The 23,716-nt window shown below is 44.0% G+C and overlaps 1 protein-coding gene across 1 annotated transcript in view; it reads left to right on the forward strand.

Annotated features, from left to right (window-relative positions):
- LOC138265277 (alkaline phosphatase-like) overlaps nt 1-20,242 on the forward strand; it is a 56,247-nt gene extending 36,005 nt beyond the window's left edge. Inside the window, exons 6-11 of the mRNA XM_069212878.1 lie at nt 5,394-5,528; nt 7,193-7,262; nt 8,007-8,141; nt 12,178-12,369; nt 13,895-14,011; nt 19,260-20,242. Of these exons, the coding sequence (XP_069068979.1) occupies nt 5,394-5,528; nt 7,193-7,262; nt 8,007-8,141; nt 12,178-12,369; nt 13,895-14,011; nt 19,260-19,528 (918 nt within the window). The 3' untranslated portion in view covers nt 19,529-20,242. The remainder of the gene's footprint in view (nt 1-5,393; nt 5,529-7,192; nt 7,263-8,006; nt 8,142-12,177; nt 12,370-13,894; nt 14,012-19,259) is intronic.
- The last annotated feature ends 3,474 nt before the right edge of the window (nt 20,243-23,716 follow it).

Raw genomic sequence — 23,716 nt, forward strand, 5'->3', positions numbered from 1 at the left:
AGTAGTGCTTAATTTGAAACCAGTGCCTGCAAGCTAAGCCCATTGGCATTCTTTTTCGAGAACCAGCCCTCATTTGTAATCATCACTGTTACCCAGAACAAGAGAGAAAAAAAGCAGGAAAGGGGAAAAAAAAGAAGGAAAATGCAAAAAAGTGTGACAAAGGGAGAAAGCAGGAACGAAAGGAACCTACAACAGTTTGATAGAGGGGCATGGTAGAGTATCTTGATGGATGAAAAAGGTGAAATTATAAATAGAGACAGCCTTGGTATTCCGCAACCCCGTCAGCTTCTTAAAAACATTTGGGCCCCAGCACCCACTATTTTACAAATTAAGCACTGATCGCACGTGTATGTTAAGCATGTTTGTGTGTGCAGGCTTTGTGGTACATGTGTGGTTTGTGAGTGAACCAGAGTAATAGAGGCATGGGGGATACATTTTGGATATCATTGGCCTTGTTTTTGCACAAAATGAAAGTGAAGTTGTTTTCCCAGAAAATGGAAGTGTATTGCTGACATTGCTGAAGCCTGGAGGGAGGAGACCTCGACAGTGAAGTGTGGGAACAGGAGACAAGACTTCTTCATAATTTATTTTAGGTCTTTTTGTGATTCGTCTCCTTTAAGCACTGCCGTTTGGTAGATGGTTGGATCAGGGGTTGTGAATGCATCCTGGTTGTGCAGGGTGAAAGGGACTCCTGAGATGAGGCCTTTTGTCCTTACCTGATTCCTCAGTTTGACTGACGACGGCCAGTTGCAGGAAGGTCACACCACTTTATGCCTCTGTTGCAAGTGCTTCAGGCTGGAGACAACCCTGCTGTGAGAAACATCACTCTACACAAAGCTGTGTCAGGAGCGCAGCCAGGACCAACACACATGAATGAGAACCACGGCAAACTGATTCTGCAGACAACATATAAACCTCTCCTCTCTGCTGTTACATTAAAAGTGGGACTCCCACTGGCCCACTTGTTTGTCCAGTTCTAGATTGTCCATGACAAAGGGAGGGAGTGTTCAGTACAGTACTCACAGGAGCCCCTGTACAACTAGAGCTGGTGTCTACCTAACAGCCGGCTTCCCAGAGGTGAGAGGACATCATCTGAGTCTATCCCTTAATGGAAGATCTGTATACCCGATCTGAAGTACATGCCTGCTGAAAGTGGGAAGACGTCTGGTGGAGCAAGGTGCAGTATGGCCCTTGTGCTAGTGGGACTTCCAGAACTGGAGGAATGAGGAGAGCAAAATGTGTACTCCAGTGCTTGTGGGCTACATTCTCTATATCACTGGTCCATGGTAGGAACTGACACGTCTTGACGTGAAGATCACCGAAACCCACACAGGCTGTGAACTGTGTCCAGCTCTGCCTGCACTAAGCCATAGTTCCCTGTAGAAGTGTAGCTTGAACTAAGTTGCACCACCCAAAAGAAGTCAAGCCTGTGTGGTGCAGCCTTGTTGCCCAGGGGTAATCAGCCAGTCTGTGGCCAGCTCGTGATCGGCTTGTGTGTGACTGCATCTCCAGTAGGAGGTCAGTCTGTATGTGGCCACACCGCCAGGAGGAAATCAGCCTTTGTGGGGCTGCACCAATCTCTGAGCACCTGCCCACCTGTTCTGTGTGTGATATATTCTCCTGTGTGGACTGCTGTCCCTGCTTGCAAGACCACCTCCAACAGCCATTGGAGACCGGGCCGGTGCCTGCATTCAATGAGGAGACTCCAAAGAAACTGCTGGTTCATGTGCTTCCTGTCCCAGATGTGGGAAGGGGTGGCTGCATGGAAACTAAACTGGGTAGCTGTCAGACTGGACTGATCCTCCTAAGGAGGTAAGAATTGAACAACAGAACTAAGTAATAACTGAGAAATCAAACTTTAAATACTGAGTGCAACATGCAATAGGGGGGCTGATGTGCATCTGAATCAGAACCACACAACTCCCTTAATCCCAAGGGAGAACTGTCTGGATCAGAAAAAAGGGGACCTGGGGAGAGACAGTGTTTAGAGATTCAACCTGAAATCATACGTAGACACACCAAAACCACAGGAAAAAACATTTTAAAAAAACAATTGCCTGCTGAGCTGCTATCCCAGCTCCCATTGCTTCTCCGGGCTACTGCCCCCCCCCCCCCCCCCCCCCCCCCCAAGACCCAGCCTGCTATTACTCCTGATAGGGACATCTAGGAAGCTGTGGGGAGGAGGGAAGTACCTTTGGTGCCCATCAAGAAAAGGCAAACAAGGAGTGCTAGGGGGAAGAAGAGGAGCCAAGAGAGAGTACCTGGGATAAAGGGAGGAAGCAAGCTCCTGGGCCTTAAGGGAGCAAAGGCAAGTGTTGGGGAGTAGGTGGGAGGGTCAGGCAAGCGGCAGTGAATGGGTAAGTGGGCAATGAGGACACATAACAGCCAGGGGGAAGGCTTCAAGCAGAAGTGCTGAAGGTGGGTGCCGACAAGAGGTGCTCATTTGATGGGGAATGGGTCCATTGGGTCTTCTTGGGCAGTCCTGTTGAGGGACCCTCAGCCAGTCATCAGAAATGTGGGGATGAATCTGTCTCGACTGCATGGATTGTTTTTTCTTTTCTTTTGGTCCTCTTGTTAGAAAGTCTACCAGTTGGAACCCTTTTTAAGGTTTTGCTATGCAGGTGTAAAGAAGAAATGTAGGTGCTGATTTATATATTGTTGCTATGGATACTCTGTTGGATTGATGACAGAGTATCCAAAACGTTAAGACTCCGGTCCGCCTGCCTGTTTTGAGAGCGGGTGGACCTTTGGTTTAATCACGGCAGAGGCTACTCTGTCTCAACCTTGAATAAACCCCTCTGATTGTCCGATGGAGTAAGGGCAGTCCAAGAATGACTTCTGATTCCACCCATCTAATTTAGAAAGGTGGAATTAGAGGTCAGTTTTCACTGCTCATCACAACAGGAAAACCCTGGCGGCATGGGGCAGTGAAGAGTACAGAATGCACCCCGTACCATGCAAGAGGATTTCTAAGGTGAGGAGAGCATTGTCTTTTTTATTTAAAAAAATAAATAAAATCTCTCTTCACCATTTTGTTTTTGAAAATAAAGAAGAAAGCTGTTTGCCGTATAGGTCTGTCATGGTTGACGGAGGCATGCACCAAACTGCAAAAAGCATTGACAGGAACTGCTGTGACTTTCGTTCTTGGCACTGGTTTAAGAAATGACTGCCGACTTAGCGGTCATTTCATAATTTGGCAGGTGGAGGTGCAGTTGAGTTGACGGAGTAACTTATTCTGTCACCCGAAGTGCCAAACCTCGGTTCTCCAAATTATATATTGCCCCATAATTTACACTTACAATGTGAGATAAGTCCTTTTGGGTAAACACTCATTGTGCTGCTGGCTTCTGCCATTGAGATGAAACCAAAAAAGGGTGGCGGGCCATTGGTTCAGTGACGTAACATAAGCCCCCACAGCCCCTGAGCTCCAGGGGGTTCCTTCGGCAAACGTGGTAGGTGGTGGGTCAGGGAGGGACACTCCATGTACTTTGCAGGGGGGCCCTCAAGTTTTGTTACGCCACTGCATTGTTTCCATAGTGGGGAATAAATGTATAGAGTAAATAGAAGTTATATAGCCCCTTCATAGTAACACCATTACCCTTGCAGTGAGGAGTATTCCCCTTTTCTGCAAATTCCTTCCACCTGGGGCCCATGGAGGAGTGTCAGGGGGGCCCTCAACCAAGACCCCAGAAACAATCTTTCCATCAGGACAGTTCACCCAAATACTGCTCTTGATTCCACTGTATGTTTAAAGTTAAATACAGATTATCCAGGGTCATGGAGGAAGCGTGTTCATACATTAACAGTCTGTGCTTCCCACAGATTTAATTAAGACACCATGTTGCAGTCAGCCAGGCGTTGACACAGGTCAGTAATAAGTTTTGGCACCTTGGCCACCTATGGCCTGAAGGAGTCCAAAGATTATAGGTGCATGAGCTCTAAAGAGGTGAACATGTAGGTTTCGCTAGAGCTCCACCCAGAGCAATAAGGATTTTACTCTTGAAGTCAAGGTTTCCCTATATAACTCATTCTCAGTGGAGTTAATGGTCATTCTAATCAAACAGACAGACCAAACTTCAGAATCAGTTGTTTTGTGCCCTGGACAAAGGGTCGTAATTTGAGAGTCCCACAGCTTTGCCTCAGTTGATGCTGTGGCCAACGATCTTACCTGATACATTGTCAATACCGAGGAAACTAAGGTCCCTCTTAAACAATTATATTGTCTTTTGCACCTCAGATCTAGAATTTAAGCCATCATCTTCCATGACCACCTGTCAGTACACAATAAGCTGTGTCAGAAAATGTAGTTGATCCGGAGTGTAATGGGAAGGCAGAGTGATTCAACATAAACCCCGCCCTTCCAACAGAATCTGACCCCCTGAAATACAGGACCCCAAATGCGGACCCTAAGGGGTTGCGTTAAGTAAACACAGGTAGGAAGCGAAGAAGCCATGTGATACTAAGTTTTGACTCTCACTGGATCTTCTCACTATCTCTTCTGGTGATCGGGGAGCTCTGGGACAGAGGAAACAAATTCAGTATTATAGAATAAAAGCAGTCTCTGATACCTTCATTCGGTCACAGTTCACTTACCGTCATGTACTTAGATGGAGATATGACAAACCCCAAGGAGCAGAGGGTGGACACATCAAGGAATCTGGGTACAGCTGTGGAACATCTAGGAGACAGGAGGCAAACCTGGCCCAAATACAGCCAACAAACTACTGGAGCATGGCGGAAAATAAGAGCCAAGTGCAGGCATACCCCAGGGGAACCGAAAGGGAGAAAACAGTAGAGGTGATGGAGCAGGTAAGCAAGGGAACAAACTAAAGTATGGTGGTGGGAGCCACAGCAACCCAAACACAATGTTTCCAGGCACTGAGGAAAAGAGTCCCACTGTCTTTATGCTACCTCTGCCCCGCGTGACCAGTGGCCGCATCTGCAGAGCCGCCACATCCTGAGCCCCAGTTTCTTCATGTGCATAATCTTACTATGTGGAACCCTTCAAGTTGGTAAGCAATTTTTCTGTAGAAATTTCCTCCTGTGAGTCTGTTGCACATGACTGCATTTGTTTTCTGTGCCTTCTTGTGACCTGTTTCATGGCACACAGATTCCTGACATTTAATAATGGAGACCAATACAATTTATGCTTGAATTCATGGAAATGGCTATTTATAGGAAATATAACTGGATTATATTAAGCTAAACACATATATTTAAAGTTATTTTAGGACAGCTGGATAATGTAGTAATGGTTGTACAATAAATACACACCTTTTCTATGTACATCCTGGCTTTCTCTGTGTTATAATATTGGATCAGATTTGTAATGTTTTGACTGACCTAGTAAAAATTTTAATATTTAAAATTAAAGACCGCTTTGTTTCTTACAGGTTGTCCTAGGTGGAGGACGGAAATATATGACCCCCAAAGGCACCCCAGATCCCGAATATCCAATGGAGGCAAAGCAGAATGGAACAAGAAAGGATGGGAGTAACCTGATAGATGCGTGGTTGAAGGGCAGGCAGGTAGAGCGACCATTACAAGTCAGGATCAGCATCAGACGAGATATTTTCATTTTTACACGCCTTCTCCTGTTGGCTGCTGCACTTGTTCTTTTTGCTTCTGATTGTCTCTCTTACTCATGTGTTTGGATCAGTACTGCTGACTTGCAGTGTCAATAGCGCAGCCATCTTTAACTAGTGCATTCACCTGCTTCTGTGCATGCACTTACTCACTCTACTATCACTTATTCACTCAGTCACCAGCTCCAAATGTATCTTGAGGGCAGTCTGAATGATAAGAAGCAGAGCACAAGTGAAGAAACTCTACTGGAGGAAATAGTAAAAGATTCACAGTCTAAATGTTCCTGTGGGTTATTGAAACCTGGCCATGGTCTATATCTGAGAAAATGTTTAGTTGTCAGTACTGTCCTAAAGGCTATACCAAACATCATAGTCTAACTTCCAGGTTAGCGCCTTATTAGCTCACAATGTATTCGTCCAGGGCTGGAGATGGAGGCAAAAATATATATTATGCTCCAAACGTGAGCGAGACACATTTCAAATAGCGATATTGAATGACTCCACCTGAAAACCTGGCATGGAGTCTGCTGGAACTGGATTTACAACTGTTCCATTACTACTACATTACTACTAGTAACTTTTTTCACCTAGGTGGAGGTATCCGCCACCAGAGTGGAGCTCTCCCTATGTCAAAGTAGAGGGAAAAATATGTTTAAAAATTATTAAAGAAAATTATTTATTGAGTTAAAATAATTTTAAATATAACTTTTACTACAAATTATATAAATATTACAAATATATATATATATATATATATATATATATATTTATATATATATATTTAAGATTCACATTACTTTATTTATTTAACATTATTTCTTATGGGGTGCTATTTTAACTCCTTCCTCTTTTTATGGAGGAGTACTGCAATACCTGTGAGTAGCTATGCGTGGTGCCGGACTTACACAAAGGCTAGTCTGGAGTAGAACCGTTTTGGGTCCTTTTTTGGATGCAGTAACTTGAGGCATGCAGTTTGTGAATAGCAAAGTACTTACCCTTTTGTGGGTGTTTGTATTTGCAAGCCCCACCCTGAACCCCTCTATGATCCTTTCTGTGTCCCTTCCTTACTCCCTGCACCACTCTAACTTTTAGTACTAAGTATTCCCCATTTTCCAGCCATTCCCCCAGGTCCCTCCCACATTTATTTACTTCTAAAGATAGAGATACCTTCATATGCGGAGACCTCCGCAACCAAGGCAGAGACCTCCGCATAGGAAAGATAGAACTAGGCGGAGACAGATGGCTCTGCATGTGTTTGTGAATGGTGTTTTATGGTACGTGGGTACACTAATATATGTTATGGTGTTTGCTTTGTTTCTCATTTTTTTCAGCTCAGTGTGTTTAATTAAAGCTTGAAAGTTAGAAACACAAATTATCAAAAAGAAAACATGTTTCTGAATTCTAAACAAAATATTTTTTTATCCACATCAATATTTAGCAAGCACTAGCTACCCCAGTTTGATTCCACAATTACTGACCCCTAATTCTCTGGACACTTAACACTCCATAGGAATTTCCCACCAGCTATTTGTAGATATGTTTTTCAAATAAAGTTCAGTGTGACATAAATACACACTCATTGTTTACCCTCTTGTTTTTATTTGTAGGATGCCCAGTATGTGTGGAACAAAGCAGACTTTGACGCAGTTGATGCAAACTCTATTAACTATCTAATGGGTAAAGTATTTCTTTTGAAATCTGCATCCAGAACCAAGCACTTTAGGACTAATTCACAAAGAATCGAAATTGTAATCTAGTGAGTTTTGGAAGACAATTATGACTTTCATGGAATTCACAGTAATTCCAGCAGTACCCCTGGAGGGTTGTATCAGTTGCCACTTCCCCGGAGTACGCATGCGCATCAGCATTTACTCACAGGGTAATGTGACATGCATAGATGTAATTCATGGATGCATTCAGGCTGTTTAACTTCTGTTTCTCTAGAAGGAAATGTTTTTCCCCATAGAGAACGTCTTTTCAAAATTTTAGGGCTTTTTCCACTCCTTTCCTACTGATCTACTCTTGTCGTAAATTTCAGCTTGTTTCATGGTGGCAAACTACCTGCAAATGTTTTGTGAATCTGCTTTACTACGCCTATGCATTACATGTAACATTCTACCACAGTGGTGGAAATTAAAGTGTGAGTAGATCTGTTTAAGAGGGAAAATTTCCACCCACAAAATTGAGATCCAGTCTTGTAAATGGTGCAGCATGTGCACGTATGTTACATTCAGGTGCACACAACGCTTTATGAATTGGTGTCCAACAGTGGATTTGCTCTTTCTAGTTAGAGGAGGAGCTTCGACGGCTGGTGGTAAGACTGTGGTGTGGATAATCGCACGTAGTCAATGAAGGTACCACCTTGTGTCCGCTGCTAACTATGCTCTTACGGCTCCATCGTCTTCTTCTCCGATTCCCTAGGTCTCTTTGAGCCCAAGGACATGCCGTATGAATTAAATCGCAATGCATCCATGGATCCTTCCATTGTTGATATGACAGACAAGGCGATTCGGATACTCAGCAAGAATCCCAAAGGATTTTTCCTCTTTGTTGAAGATAAGTATTGGCCGGTGACAACTCTACACCCTTAGTGCATTGGTCTCTTATGGTTTTTGTAGCCCGTCTTTGTAAATTACAACAGCATATCCACCATAATCCCATCATTCTACTGTGTGTGTCTCGTTCGACTTATTGATTGCCTTGAGCCTAATCGCGAGTCATTTCACTCGGGTGATAAATGCTGGAGGTGTTATTTTTAATTGGTTTAGCATTCATTTCAGATATAAAAAAAATGTCTCTCAGGTTTCTCATTTTTACATATGAGGCTGAACAACCTCTGTGTCCACTCATCCTTTTTTTTTTTTTTTTTTTTTACTATGAAAGAAAAACACAACACTCAGGATAGTGCATCAATGTTTAACATGCGTTTAATGCAAAAGTATCCAGTAAGCATTCAAAATAAACAAGGAAATTGCTGTTTCAATAGACCAGAGCTTCACCCTTGATCAGTTGGAATATTCAGTGCTAAAATCCATACACTTTGGAGTTACATTTAAGCACAGTTCTTTCAATGCAAGTGGATGGAGTTAATTATACTGGTAGTAATGAAACTTGGAGATAGGCACTAACTAGCAGGTGCCAGGATCTTCTATTGGGAAAAATGTGAAAATACCTTGAGGAACTCACATAGCTCACAGAAGCGGACTCTATTGTATAATAATCTTTGCTTGACTGTGCCAGCTTCAGACCGAGGCTAAACTTTTCTAGGATGATTCAGAAGAAATGTCGTATATACAGCAGGGAGTAACTAAAAGAGAATGAATTTGAAATGCATGTAAGTGTGCCACGACCCGAAAGCTTTAGTGGTCTTCAAACTGGTAAAAAAAAAACCTAATTGAGTAAAAAAACATAACAGCGCACGTTAAGGACCACATGAGAATTTGCATCTTCATTATAAACATTTAGCATTAATGCACATATGCGGGTAATTTCTCTATCTCATAACCTACAGGGGAGACTCCCTCGTACACCGTCCTTTAACTGCAACCGTTATCTATATGTATAACCCTTTAGTAATGCTTACCACCCATTCTACACCATATATATCACCCATTCCCAGTTTCTGTTATTCACCCTGTCCATTATGCAAATCCTAACTCCTAATCTTAACATTTAACCAGATTAGTTTACTCTGGCTTTTTTCATCCAGAGGTTTTTCAACCACATAACCATATACCACCTTCAATGCATTCTTCCAGGGTTCCCCTCGTCTTTCATCTGCCACATCCTTCTCACCCCTCACTTTCTGCCTGTATCACTGCTTTTTTCTATTCTCCCTCCGCCTGCTTTTACTTTTTCTTCATCACCCCGTTTTTTCACTCCTTTCTTTGGTTGTGTTGCTCGTGAGTGGATTTACCTTCAAGAACTAAAAGTCGAGGCATTTAGCAAAACAGAAACAGTTGGTTTAATTTAATGCAGTGGCCGAGAGAGCAGTACAGAGTTGGGGAGCTGATGACCTTCTCAAGTACATGTGTGCGGAGCGTCATTCTATAGAGTTCTTGAAGCATTGTAAAACAATTCCACACATTCTTTGGAGAAAGACATCTGGGCTTAGTCACAGAGTCATAAATCTGACTATCTGATAAAGTCCGCAGGTGGTCCATAGTTCGGGCCAGTGGGTAACACGTCCAGATGTCTGGCATTAGGAGCACGTGATCACTGCGTGTTGTATGTTGTGTTCTCTTTAGCTGAGTGTTCCTAAGTTCATGTGGCATCTAAGTTTATGGTATTGTGGGAATTTGCACCCCTCTTGCCAAATGTGTTTGAATGGGGGCCAATTTCCTGGGACCATTGTGGTATTGCTCTATCTGGTAGATCGATCTGGGATTTTCCTGCTCACACATTCGTCTACGGGCTACATGCCACCCCACCAGCGATCTGTCAATCAGTTGCTTCAGGCCTAGGTCTCAGGGCTTGCCTGACCACATATTTCTGACTTGGGTTGATGAGAAAGTCACATCAAGAGGATTCAACAACAGTGATGCAAGTTCATTGCTATGCGCACACACGTCACGACGTAGATTTGCATCATTTTAATCAGTATTAACAGTTGCCTGACGTTTAGCATCATGAATTGTCAAGTTAGAGCCTCATTCATTTCCTAAAGGTCTGCTCGACTGATGCCCCACAATCAGTCTCTCTCAGTCATGGTCCCTAATTAGCATCTCTTTAGAAGTTAATAGCATTGATTTATTTGCCATCATCAGCCCATGTGTTGTGCAAATATAAACATGAAGCTATCCTCTCCAGCTGCCACTCATTGCCTTACCACTGCATCCAATGTCTCACTGTGACCTCATTAACAAAACCATCACCTGTTCATTAACAAACCCATCCCCTGTTCATTCATTGCCTCATCCGCTGGTTATTTGTACCATCCCAGCCTACTGATTGACACCTGGAATCTCATAAACTACCCATCATTGCGTCATTAATTCAGTTGCCCCATCACCTCACTAACTAGCGCCAGGCTTTGTTATTAGCACTTGTATAACATATTCTCCCTTGCTGTGGCCTCGCAGCACTATATTAGGATCAGGTCTCTATGCAGTCTGGAGCCTGGTGCAGTGTGTGACTCAGATGCCCGCATTGTTCATAGGTCTGTGAAGCCTGCCCCCCGCACCCACCTCTTCTCGCCCTTCTAGACGGTCCCCTCTCTTAGGATGACCTCTTGGACATCAATCTGTATCTACAGTCCATAGCTCGGTTGTTGATTGCCCAGTTACCTAGACAACTAACGAGCCGTTCTAAAGTTCACATTTAGTCACTGCAATCTCAGAAACTGCCCTATCACGAATTAAAACATATTAGGTAATCAGTAATATTAATTGACGTGCCACTGGCGTAGTGCGTGCCCTTATTGCCAGTGCCAAGTGGGTGAACCGATGTGGTGCTGAGCACTGCTTTATTGGTTGATTTTTCGGGGTGCGTTGACCTGCAGCATCGACCCTTCTCCCATCCTTCTACCACTTATGTCAGTACCACTAGTAATGGGGGCCCTCAAGAGCATCCCTTAAGGACCCTTGTGAAATAGACAGTCACTTGCTGGAATCAAAGTTTCAGCCCAGATTGCCACCTGCGAACCTGGAATTGAAGCATTTTTCAGAGTAAAGCCTTCAGGTATGACCTGGAAGTCGTGTCTCCAGTAGAAAATGTGGCATCTCTGCACTGTAACCCAGACGCGGCTCGCGACACTGGGAAGGGGTGAGCTGTCGCGCATGTGGGGGGGATTGTAAATAAAAATTAAACGAAAAAGAAAAAGACTTACCTTCTCCGCCGGTGACCGCTCTTCTGTCCCTCGTCGCTGCTGCAGGCACAGGCTCCCAGCCAGCCCTGCGGACAATCATGACTCTGTACAAAGCAGTGTCATGATTGGCTGGGAGTGCCCAGTCCGGGGCCTACTGCTCATGTGTGTCTGGCCAATCCGAGACGTCCGGCTAAACATACACGCGCAGTGGTCCCGCCCCTTTAAAAGAAAAGGATAATAAACACAATTTATTATCCTTTTCTTTTGAAGGTTTTGCCGCTGCTGCTGGCGGGGTGGTGGGGGGGGGGGGGATGACGCTTCTCTGCCCTAATGGAGGAGCTGCCCATGCGGTAACCACGCACCTCCTCTAGACCCCTTTGTGCCAGTTTTTGACCAAAGTGGGATGACCGGTCACTCATAACTGATTGTGAAACTATAGTAAGATAAGTTTAGCAAATAGCATGCAAAGAAGTCTATCAGAGAACAACATAGATTGGATGAAATTAAAGCAAAAAATAGAACCAATGGGAAAGATCACTTTTGATGTGAAAAGAAACAAACCTTATTTTTTGCTTTATGGCTTATAATACCGTTGATGCATTTTTAATAATTTATCATGAGCATTGTTGGGAAGGTGACTGATTTTGAATTAGTTAGAGCTCATTGTGACTTTTAGACTCAATTAATTATGTTAAGAAGATTGTCCAATACGCCGTTAATGCACAGCGCTTCTAAAAACAAATACAATGTATCTTGTTTAATGAGCCCCTATTTTCTTCTAACCAAGAGGCAGAATTGATCATGGACACCATGGCAGTAGAGCCAAGATGGCACTGATGGAGACCATCATGTTGGACAAAGCCATCCAGAGAGCCAACGAGCTGACCAGCGAGTCTGAGACGCTGACCGTGGTGACTGCCGACCACTCACATGTCTTTAGCTTTGGCGGGAACCCCCGCCGTGGTAACAGCATCTTAGGTAAGGGTAGTGGTTCCGGTGTATGGAATGAGGCTGCCTTCTATACTCTGATCATGATGGTTAAGCAAGGAAGTGGCAGCAATGAGGACAGGGGTCGTTGAGGTATGTGTCAGTTGTTTTAAAGGGCCTGATTTAGGGGTTACTCTACCACAATTGTGATGGTTATTCCGTCCGCCCTATTACAGTAAGATATAGAGGAATCGTAAAATGTCAGATGGGATATCCGTCATGGTTGTGACAGAGTAACCTTCTGTGCCGCAATCTAAATTGGGCTCAAAGTCTTTTTGTCAAATTGAATAATATATGCTTAAAAGAAAACTTGCAGGTGCTAAAGTGAAAGTTATGCTGGACTTTTGAAAAGTAAGATGTCATAAACTATATGTTGGGCTATGCCTCAGTAAGATCTTCAGACTTTGGAAGCATCAATATTGGCATGTTATTCCCCCAAAAAGTTGTAAACCCTGTTATTTCTCCAAACCACCAGGAATTACCCGGATCCCCCGTAATGATAGTTGCTGGGTGGTGAAACAGGATTAATCCATGGCACTCCCATATGAGGCCACTCGGGTTTCTTCAGTAGTGATTGTTCCAGTGCTAGCAAGAACTGTTTAAATGCGCGTGCCAGGTAACACAAAACCTCCATGTTTGAGAATGTTCCACAGTGGCTATCTTCCTTAAGACAGGCAAAGATGCTTCAAGATCATATTGATCTATCCCTCTTGCCAATTTAGAATTTAAAGCCTATGGGAAAGCCTTTCCAAAATGCCTCAATACAATACTGCCATGATCTATGACCTCACCTGGATATGGTGGGCAAGCGAGAAGATGCATTCATCTTAATTTTCTGGGCGCGTGGGTCTTTCAAAGGACAAGAGGTCAGTGGTAGCAACAGAGGGTATGAGCACCCTGATGGAAAATAATCCCCAGCTTGCAGATACTTGTTCTGATTTTTTCGACTCACGCATGATATTAAGAATTGATGAACTTGTTTTTCAAGTCAAACATACTTTAGTCTTAATGTTCACTAAGATTGATGTTGATCCCAAATTTGAGGAGTTCACGACAAAGACCACATACACATTTTTCCTCACTTGGCTCCACCCCCCCCCCCCCACAAACTGACAGCGGTCACTTCCACAGAAAGAAAACCCGCCTGCCTCTCACCATGAAGCGGATGAACTAGCTTCCTGTTCAGGTAGGTACCAGATGTACCCTGGATTGGCCAGCACCATTCTTTGATGAAGTAGGCGGTCAGTGAGAGGAGAAGTCCATTGCCATAAAAAGAATATTCACCCGTAAAGAGACTAACAGGAGATTAGAAGACACCTCTGGACTTCTTCTGTTTAGTACATTTTTCCAGATGAGCACTAAATACATCACCTTCACATAAACCTTTAGACCACCCCTGGTAGGTGTTTTCAAGAAGGCAAGGCTTCTAAGAAATGTAAGCTTTAAGTGTTGGTGTCTGAGCTCAGACCACAGTGATTTATCTCCATCTTCTCTGTTGTCTTCATCTCCTCTGCAGGATTGGCTCCCGGCAAAGCAAAGGACAAGATGCCATATACCAGCTTACTGTACGGCAACGGGCCAGGCTTCGCTGTGTACAAGGGGAGTCGTGCGAACATAACCACCACGGACACTGGTATGAGGGCTTCTCTCTGTTGTGTTTCTATTTGTGTGTGCATATGTGCATTTCAATTTATATAGCATGAACCTAACTACAAATATTGGCGTGGTTTACTAAAGCAAATTGGCACACATTCCAGGGAAGAGGAGGATTTGGGGAAACTAGCCTAGGTGAGATTTTCACTATGAACTGGGCAGTGAGTGATTAGAGAAGGGGCACATCACTATCTGAACACGGGGAGTCTCTTCTAGCAGAGACGACTATTGAGTCTGGCTTTCAGCTTCTTCAGCAACTGGAGTCTCTAATCCTACAAAACTAGCAGGAGATGCCTTAAATCTTTTTCTCCATTTCTGAGTTTACAGCTGAACTTTGCAATGCTGGTGCTGAAGGAGAAACAAGGTCTTAATATTGTGTGCCTAGGGGCATATTCATAGATGATTCGCCACTCTTCTTCCGTTCTCCTACTGGCACCATGGTGGTGCCTCATTTATGATACGGAACACTATGGCAGTCGTTAGGCTAATAGCAAGGAGGCCCATAGGTTTTTATGGGTGCATCATTTAAACACCTGCTTTGAGCAAGCATTAACAATGATGCTAAAAATGGCACAGTGAAATCTTGTAAATTTCACTGTGCCATTTTTTGCCGGCCTCCTAGCGCTGGAACTCTCCCCTTGCATACATTATGCCTGGTGCAAGGGGTTGCAAAGTGGCCCAATGCGTGCATTGCACCTGTTTGTAAATATGGCGCTGCAAAAATGGCTCCATAATGCCACTTTAGTGATGCTAATGTGGTGCAAGGAGGCGCTGGGGGCCTGTAAATATGCCCCTAAGCCTGGTGTTTAAGTTGACCGACTCTTAGACAGTGTAGCAGGTTTGGATTGCAATGTATGAAGGTGCAGGCAGTTTTCAGACTTCTCAGGGTAATGGTGTGATTCTGTTGTGTTTCCAAAGTCCTTCAATCGAGTGGGTTACCGCATGAGAGCGCCAGTCAACAAGGCATTCAAGATGGGACATGGCCAGTGCTTGAACAGCGGATCTGATGACCGGTGGTTTTGTGCTATTATATGTGTCCTGAAATTGACATGGCCAGCGCTGCCGACGTTTGCACTAGGGAGTCAGGTGTGACCATGGGTTCGACTCAGCATTGGGTACTTCTGGGAAATCACTTCTATTCCCAGTAGCTGAAAAAATATGTGACTTAACTGAAACTCTCTATTGCCCTCGGGCCAAGTCTGTGCTAAACAATCCCCCAAAAAACCTAGACCCTCATTGACCGACACCTTTCTAAATGGTGCTATGACCTACTTTTACTGTGTATAATTGACATGCAACACCATCCCTTTCCCTCCTCTTTCTTGTGCTTCTTTCTGCAAGTTATTCATGACATTGGCATGACCCTTGCTGAAGTTGCAACAGCATCAATGTATCTTCTTTCCAAGATCTTACACAGAAATATGTACTGCATACATTTCATGGGGCCAGCAAAATGCTGTGTGCTGTTACAACCAAAACACAACTTCACATCCACTTTACAGATCACAGCCTTGTGACTGTAATCCCCTTTTTTTGTATTCCAATTTTGCATAGTCTTGAACAACATATATTCTCATATCTTTATCTGTTCCACAAAAACATGGGGATGTGAAAGTGGTAGTTCCATTGAGCCAGGCATCTCCCCTTGCTACCCAAGAATATAGCTGCTGCTGAGGGCTATAATGGTTCTTAAAGGCCCTGATCCCGATTTATATGTGGCGAGGGCCTATAACAAGGGTGAGGCCTTTAAAAATGGGTGTAACCCAAGGCAGAAGGGCTATAAGGCTATTAGAACATTCCACCTACTGACGGTAGAATGTTCTGAATTAAAAAGAAAGAAACATGACGAGGAACATTGGAATGTTGGAGCAGACGGCTTATGCCAGCCATTATAAGCCTGTTGCTACTGCATGGATTTGGGCAGGTTGACCTGCTGTAATCTATCAGAGGAAAACTGTAATGATCTGATAATTATCACATGTATGGTAATTCAGAGCCCTCTGCAAACATTTGTGTGGACAAGGTTATCATTTAGCCCTTGTCTTGTAGTGTAGGCTTGTCTGTTTGCGCCACTCACATATAATATCCCAGACATGCCCAGCAGAACACAGATGCTGTATATAGCTGTGTGACACTGTATTCAAAACAGTATGCACCTCAAAATTCATATGCTGAACGTCCAACAGCACACATTAGATATACCACTGCACTACCATTTAGACAGATCTCATCGTGGTCACAATTGAATGAACCCCTAACTTACTGATTAGGTGTCACGCAGAACTCCCACCTGTGGAGAGTAGCTAGAATGCTACGGACACACCACGCACTACTTGGTTCATGACCCTGGTCACCATCATACAACAGAACATATTAAGACAGAACTCTGAATAAACACCCATGACCATCCAAATATACAGTGAACTATATTCTGAGACTCCAACAAGATTCAGGGCAATGGGGCATCTGTACCTACAAGAAAAACAATAAGCCGTTTGGTACAACCCTCAACTCAACTCATATTTATAAAGCGCGACTAATCACCCAAGATGGTTTCCAGGCGCTGTGTTCATGTTGGACTCGGTCGAAAAGCCTTGTCTTGTGTTCTTTTCTGAATTCCTGCAGGGAGGGTGCTGCTCGGAGGTGGAGGGGAGGTTGTTCCAGGACTTGGTGGGGAGTTATGAGAAGGATTGTCCCCCACTGTAGCTGCGGCAGATGCGGTGTGTGCGTGAGGGAAGCGGAGCACAGGTGTCTGGAGAGTTGGTGGAAGTTCAGGCGATGGTTGATGACTTCTCACCCGTCACAAATCTTTAAAGCTAACACATCCACCTAACAGAGATGCCCTCTGCCTCTCTTTATTCACTGCACATCTACGCAAACCGAAATCAGGTCTATTTGAAACATTGGAAACCACTGGCCACTATAGAAATTGATGTTGTTATTGTATGATTGAATTGATCTCTGAGTTACCTGGAATAAGTTTGAAGTCACTGTGATAAATGTGATTAATGTGGTGTCATCATGCATGGTATATTTAAAGTGTTTATACTAGACCACATATTGTACTTTTGTCTGCAGGCCCACATTCCATCTTGCCTTTTAAAAGTATTTTTTCTTTAGCAAAATTAGATTTTTCTCTCTTTTCTTCACAACATGTCCTGCATTGTGCTACTGTTAAATGCACAATGATGGGATACGACCTGAGTTCTCAGGTAAAGTCTCATTTGGAGTTTCTTTGATATGCTTGTGGTTGTCATCTGAGACCCTTGGTTTGTAGAAATGCTTGCTTCTTCCTAGGGATAGGATGTCCAGGGCAGGTGTGGGTCCTCCTCATCATTGTTTGTGGTGCTGCTCCGAATTTGAACTATTTAACTTCCTTTACGTCAGTCTGTGGCATCACAACCCGAGTTTGAACCACTTGTCCCTAAGTGAATATCAGAGAACTTAACGATTGTTATTGGGGATAGCACCTCCGTGTCCCCTGCATTTGATTCCAGACGTTGCTTTTCTACTTTCAAGCTGTTGTAGTTTGGGAATTTAGTCCACGTGACTCAATCGAAGTGAATCAAGCCTAGAGCTCCCAGAATGCAATCGTGCCCTAAAGGGGAAAGGTACATTTAATAAATAAAATAAAGTATGATGTCGCCAACTACTAATGTTTTCATTTTTTGGGATTTCTGAGTTAACACTCATTCTATCTATCTAATTTTAAATCTGTTTTATGTAACCAATTTTTCTTAGTCGGGTATTGCTCTAAACTAGCACTAATATGTAAACAATTAAACAGTAGCATTGTTTCAAAGTAAAGTGTAACATTTTCTTATTGACAATTTAAAGAAAATGCAACATTTTGTTTTGTCACATTTTTCTCTTTTCCACTAGGATAGACCTGGTCTCTTCCACTGTCACTTCCTATTTACAGGTTTAAAAACGAGGGCAGCATTAAATGCTTATAATTAATAAAAAAAGAATGATGAGAGACTAAAGGAGGGATATAAGGCCATATGTACGAGCACATTTTCCCATAGACACAGAATGGGTAAAACCCTTTGATGCATCTGGCCCATAGAGATTGATACACTGAAGATTGATGGCGATGATACAACTGCTAGAGATGGACAGACCTCCCTCCAGCCCATCCGGCTTACCGCGGTTGTCCCAGCAGTGCAGTCATAAGGAGAAGCCTTTTGCCGACCCAAAGCTGGTGAGAACGCCATTGAAGAGACCGCCCTGTTGGTGCTAACCCCATGCCACGCCTGCTGGTCTTATTCCTGTCCCATCTTGCCACATAAACCATAGCTTGTTCCGGCCAGGAATGGTCGAATAATGTCCCTTGTGCACTGGACAAAAGTATCCATCATGTAGAGTGCGTTAGTAAAGTTTTTTTTTTTTTTTTAAAGAGACCCCTGCTTTGGTGATGGGTTTGACATCTTTAGCTAAAACAATGAATGTCTACAGGTCCACCAAGGAGGACTTGCCTGGTGGATCTGCTTCACTAGGGCCCCCCTCCCAAAGGACCCCCCCCCATGGAAATATGCCCAGCTGTGACAAACCTCTAAATGCTGTCATTTCGACGGTACAGTCAGTCACACTTTTAACTCATTGACAGGAACCTCCATGAAAGTGCCTCCTGCTATTGTTAAGAGATGCCCGAAGGCAGTGCTTAATTTGTAAATAAAGACGTGCTGGTGCCCAAAGCCCTCCTCTTAAACACGCGGCTGCTGCAATTAAATGTGCGAACACAGACTACTGAGGTAGCGTAATTCTGAAGCCATCTCAGGCCTCTTCGATCCATTTAAAGGCACTCCCTGCCCCTTCAGCTCACTCTTGCAGCTTTCTGCTTTCTCTCATTGTGACACTTTTTTGTTTTTCTCTTCCTCCATCTTTCCCAAATGTGTCTTTTGAACGCAGCAAATGCTTGAGGCAGGACACTAAGCGCCGGGCCTAAAAAATAAGTGCCGGTGCTCAGCACCGGAAACAACCAGCACAAATTAAGCACTGCCCGAAGGGCTGGCGGACTTCTCTAAATATGTGGGACGGGGACTCTACCATCTCGATGGACTTCCGGCGGAGTGAAGCCCGTCGCCCTTATGGAGTAAAGTCTGTCTTCCGCACTCTAAACCAGGCCCTCAGTCTGAAATGTGACTGTACGCACTTTTCTTCAGGGGCTTGTATGGGAGATATTGCAGGTACCTGGTCTTACCTTTTTGTTTTCTTTCTATGACCAGAGAGCAACGACTACATGCAGCAGTCGGCGGTGAGCCTGAGCACGGAGACCCATGGCGGGGAGGATGTGGCGATCATGGCCAAAGGACCAATGGCTCAGCTCTTCCACGGCGTCCGTGAGCAGAACTACGTTGCCCATGTCATTGCGTACGCCATGTGCATCGAGCCGTACACGGACTGTCCGCATGAACTGAACATGGCGGCACCATTCCATCCTCCGCGTATAGTGCCCTACTGCCTCGCAACACTTCTTCTGCTGCTGTCCCGGTGACACCTAAGGATGCTTTGTTGGTGAACTCCCCATCCTACCCTCTACCTCATCTTTATTCTTTATTTCTCCCATCTCTTCTCTTCCCCTCATTCTCTTCTTCTTACTGTGCTCAGTCTTCTCTTCTCCTCTAACCTTCTTTTCTGTCTTCTTCCCTTTCTTCTTTTACCCTGAACCCTTCCCACATTGCTCCTCATCTAATTATTTCTTCGCCCGTCCACTCCTTTTCCTTCCACCCTTCCGATTTTATCCTCTCATCTCCCTCCAACTCCTCCTTCGCATGTCCCCCTGCACATCCTCAGCTTTGCCTCGCGGAGCCTCCTACATTCCCTAACCTGTTCTTCTTCTCATGTCTTCGTCCTTTCCCATCTGCCACGACACATCTTAACCTACCATCCCACCTTAACTCATACCCTAACCCGCTCTGGCGTTTCCAACCATACCACGCCCTATCCATCCCTACCATGTTATGTACTACCTTTCCTCTCACACCCTACCGTACCCGACCTTAATATCCACTTCTCGGATCTCTTTGTTCTACACAAGCTGGACTTAGAAATGAAATCCAAACCCAGTGACTCCAACTGAGGCATTCGTGAACACGAACATCTCCAGGTGCTGGTCGAACTTTTATATTTTTGTATCAACGGACCCTCATTTGGTGGTGGAAACCTAATTTTGATCACTTTTTAAAATAAAAGTGTAAATTTTTCCTTATGTGTCCTTGCTAACATTCAATTTGTGTACTGGATTGCCAAGGAAATATAAATACGCTTAGGAATTTAATTATGAGTCACATTGGAAGCCGTTAAGGCGCACGGTTCCACCCACCTGCACTGAGTGCAGGTCTACAGCAGAACGTAAGCTGCAGGTTGCTGATCTGCAGCTGGTCCATATAAGTGGCTCTTCATTGCATGGGCTACCTTCTCTTGAGTTGGCTTATCATCTCTTGTATCTATAAATCCCTTCTCAACCAGACAGCAATATAGGGAACTACTATGACCCTCTCCTGGACATGTTGTGACAGGCCACGTGAACCCCAGCATCTTCTCCTCCTCGGATACAACTTCCGGTCTCTGCACCACCTGTTCCAAGGTGCACCGTCAGCAGTTTGCGCAGTGCAGACCCTTCACTTTCCATCCATCTTAGAGTGTTTGCAACACTTAAAACTTCACAATAAATCTCTGAAAACTCTTGTCAGCGCCTGAACCAGTCCCTGTTGCCTAGCAGCTGATAGCCCTCTTCCCCATTTGATATTAGACTAGATGGCTATTTTCCATAGTTTATTTGCCTTCCAATGATGTACTTGCCAGCCCCCTAGTGTACCTGCCTCTGCTTGGTTGCCCGTCCTTCCTTTAGTTAGCCTGCCTTTCCCTGACCCATTGCGTTTCCTTGGTTGTCCCTCCACCCTGTCCCTGAAGAACGCGCCTTCTCAATAGCTTGACCGCCTTTTCCTAGTTTTTACTATCTTCCGCTGGTTGATTGACCATCCTGTTAACGTTTCTGCCCTTCCAGTATTTGGTCTTCCTTCACCTGTGTTTTCTGCCTTTGCTGATTGATCCACTTGCCTTTAGGCTGGTTTTATTGCCAACCTCTAGATGGACAGTCACCTCCATGGTTTTTCTGTCTTCCTGTGACCTTCCTGATTTTGTCTTGATTTTCTAGTGTTGATCTTACTTTCCACTTAACTTTACTGCCTTCCTCCAAGTTTTCATGCATTTCTTTGGGTTAACAGCCATCTTGTTAACCTATCCAATAAAGTGTTGTCTCCCTTCCTGTGGTTCATTGCCATCGCCAACTACCCAGCTGTCCAATCCAGGGGGATATGTGAAGACTGGTTTGTTTCATGGAAAGAATTCAATAGAATCTGCCTTAGAAACCCTGTAAGGACTGGTCTGCGGCAGTTGGGGTGCCAGGTTTACTAATTGGTGCAGGTCAAAGGGAGGGACTTCCTGGTCATGATGGGCAGAGGGGCTTTACAAATAGTCCATTTCCATTTGGGACAGGGCCTGGCAACTTCTTATGTTGTATTGCTCCTTTGCTATTGCTCTGGTTCATTCACAATATTTCTGTTCCTCACCTTTTTGTTTTTGTTTTTTTCGGTTCTCTGACCCTTTTACCTGAACTCTTTCCTGCCTTCTGAATATGATTTGGTTTTTGCCTGAACTCTGACCTGCCTTTGGATTAGAATTGAGATTTGGTTGCTATGTTACCTAAATTCCCGGTTCGCTATCTGGAGGTTCACCGTTGATGTCACAGGGTTCCTTTGACTTCGGTTTATGTTCACGGCAGTCAGCCTTTTTGAAGCAGATAAGCATCATCACTGAAACCTTTTCTCCTAAAGACAATTTTCCTGTTTAGGAATCATAATGACACTGTGTTTCTATCTCACACCTTTAGGGTACTTTTGCACTCATTTTTGAAAACGCTATTGTGAATTCCTGAAATTGGTGAGATGTGTGATTGGTGAGATCACAACATTCCAGCTGTCTCTTCTCTCTCTCTCACTCCCGTCCCCCTTCCCTCCATGGTTTAGTTCTGCAGTTAATCCTCACTCACACGCGGGTGGAGCTACGTTCGGGGGAGTGGGGTGGATTTCCTTCAGACTCTGTCATTCAAGACCTTGGAAACCCAACACCATCTTCCAGATGCTGGGCTTATCAATTTTATCAGTTTTTGTGAGTTTAAGGTTTCATGGGATTTTTAGAATAATAGTTTCAGGGTATTTCCCAGACTCTACTATAAAAAAAAGAGCTGTGCAGAGGAAATAGGTCACTTAAGCCTTTAATACAGCCATATAAATCATATTGTGTGTGTGTGTGTGTGTGTGTGTGTGTGTGTGTGTGTGTGGGTGTGCAATCAACAAGAGACAAGCCTAAAGGTGACACAAATAATTAATTAAAAAAGCATCAAAAATGTTTTCAAGGCATTGTATTCCCCAGCCAATGGGTTTAAGTGTATTTGGTCAACATTCTGCCACCCTTATCAGATCAACCTTTGCGAGCATTTGCATTTGGGTTCATATTGGAACTGATTTGGAGGGCCTACATCAGGACAAAACTGGTAAGTGATACTCTCCTACAAGATGGAGTAACCATCTACCACTCAAAGACTTGTAATTCCAGGAAGACGCAAAGAGCAGAACTGACTGGCTACGAAAATTGCAGGGGAAAATAATCTGCTTTATTTGGTCACATAAAAATCCAAGGCTTGCTTGGAAGAAACTGAGGAAAAAGAAGCTGATGGAGGAATTGCACTTCCAGACTTTCAGCTATATTATTGGGCTTTTCAATTGAAAAACATCAGACTGCTGTTGTCCAAGGAATATACATTGTCCCGATTGCGGGCTTTAACAGAAGGTTTCTGGGAGTAGGGTTCATACTTTCTCTATTAATTTGGTCATTCAAGGTACTACAAAAAAGTAAGATTAAAAGTTCTTAACATGGCCTGTAGGATATGGTTTTTAGTGAGAAATAAGATAGGAATCCTGTACTACAGCGAGTTGGCTCCAAACTGGGACTCGCCCGGCACACCAAAATGTTTACAGGATACATTAGCTATCCTATTAATAGAGGCGGGAATCTCACGATGGGGACAAGTAGTCATGGGGGGGGGGGTTCTGCAATTTCATGACAAATGCCAGGCTATATAGGTTTAAATATCTAAAAATCAAAAGTTGTTTACAAGGAGAACCCGAGGTAGGGCTTGTCATGGTCTTGAAAAACGCAATAATAGATACTCGAGAATTAAAGAAGTTTCAAAATGGTACTGGTCATTAATGCAAGCAGAAGACTCTACCAGAAGATGTTTGGAAATCTGACCTGCCGGCCCTTGATCTCTCATCATTGGCGGGTATGAATGAGTACACTTTGATCTGTGGTGAAACCTGCACCGCTAAGGAGAAATCACTTGTTTACTGTTTACAGGGCCTACTAGGCTCTCAGAAAGTTAGCTAATATTGGACTCTATAGGAAGAGTAACTGCCCGAAGTGCGACCTGGAAGATGTGAATGACATACTTTTTTGGTGGCAGTGCCCAGAAATTCAAACTTTCTGGAAAAAAGTGGGTAAGACGATTTCAACCATTACGAACAGAAGAATAGAGGTAATCCTACCAATGATTGTATTCGGACTACAAGAGGGGTTTGGGAGGAGCTCACATGACAAACTGGAGAAACTTCAGGCTCATCTT

The sequence above is a fragment of the Pleurodeles waltl genome, chromosome 11 (assembly GCF_031143425.1).
Source record: "Pleurodeles waltl isolate 20211129_DDA chromosome 11, aPleWal1.hap1.20221129, whole genome shotgun sequence".
Lineage (NCBI taxonomy): Eukaryota > Metazoa > Chordata > Amphibia > Caudata > Salamandridae > Pleurodeles > Pleurodeles waltl.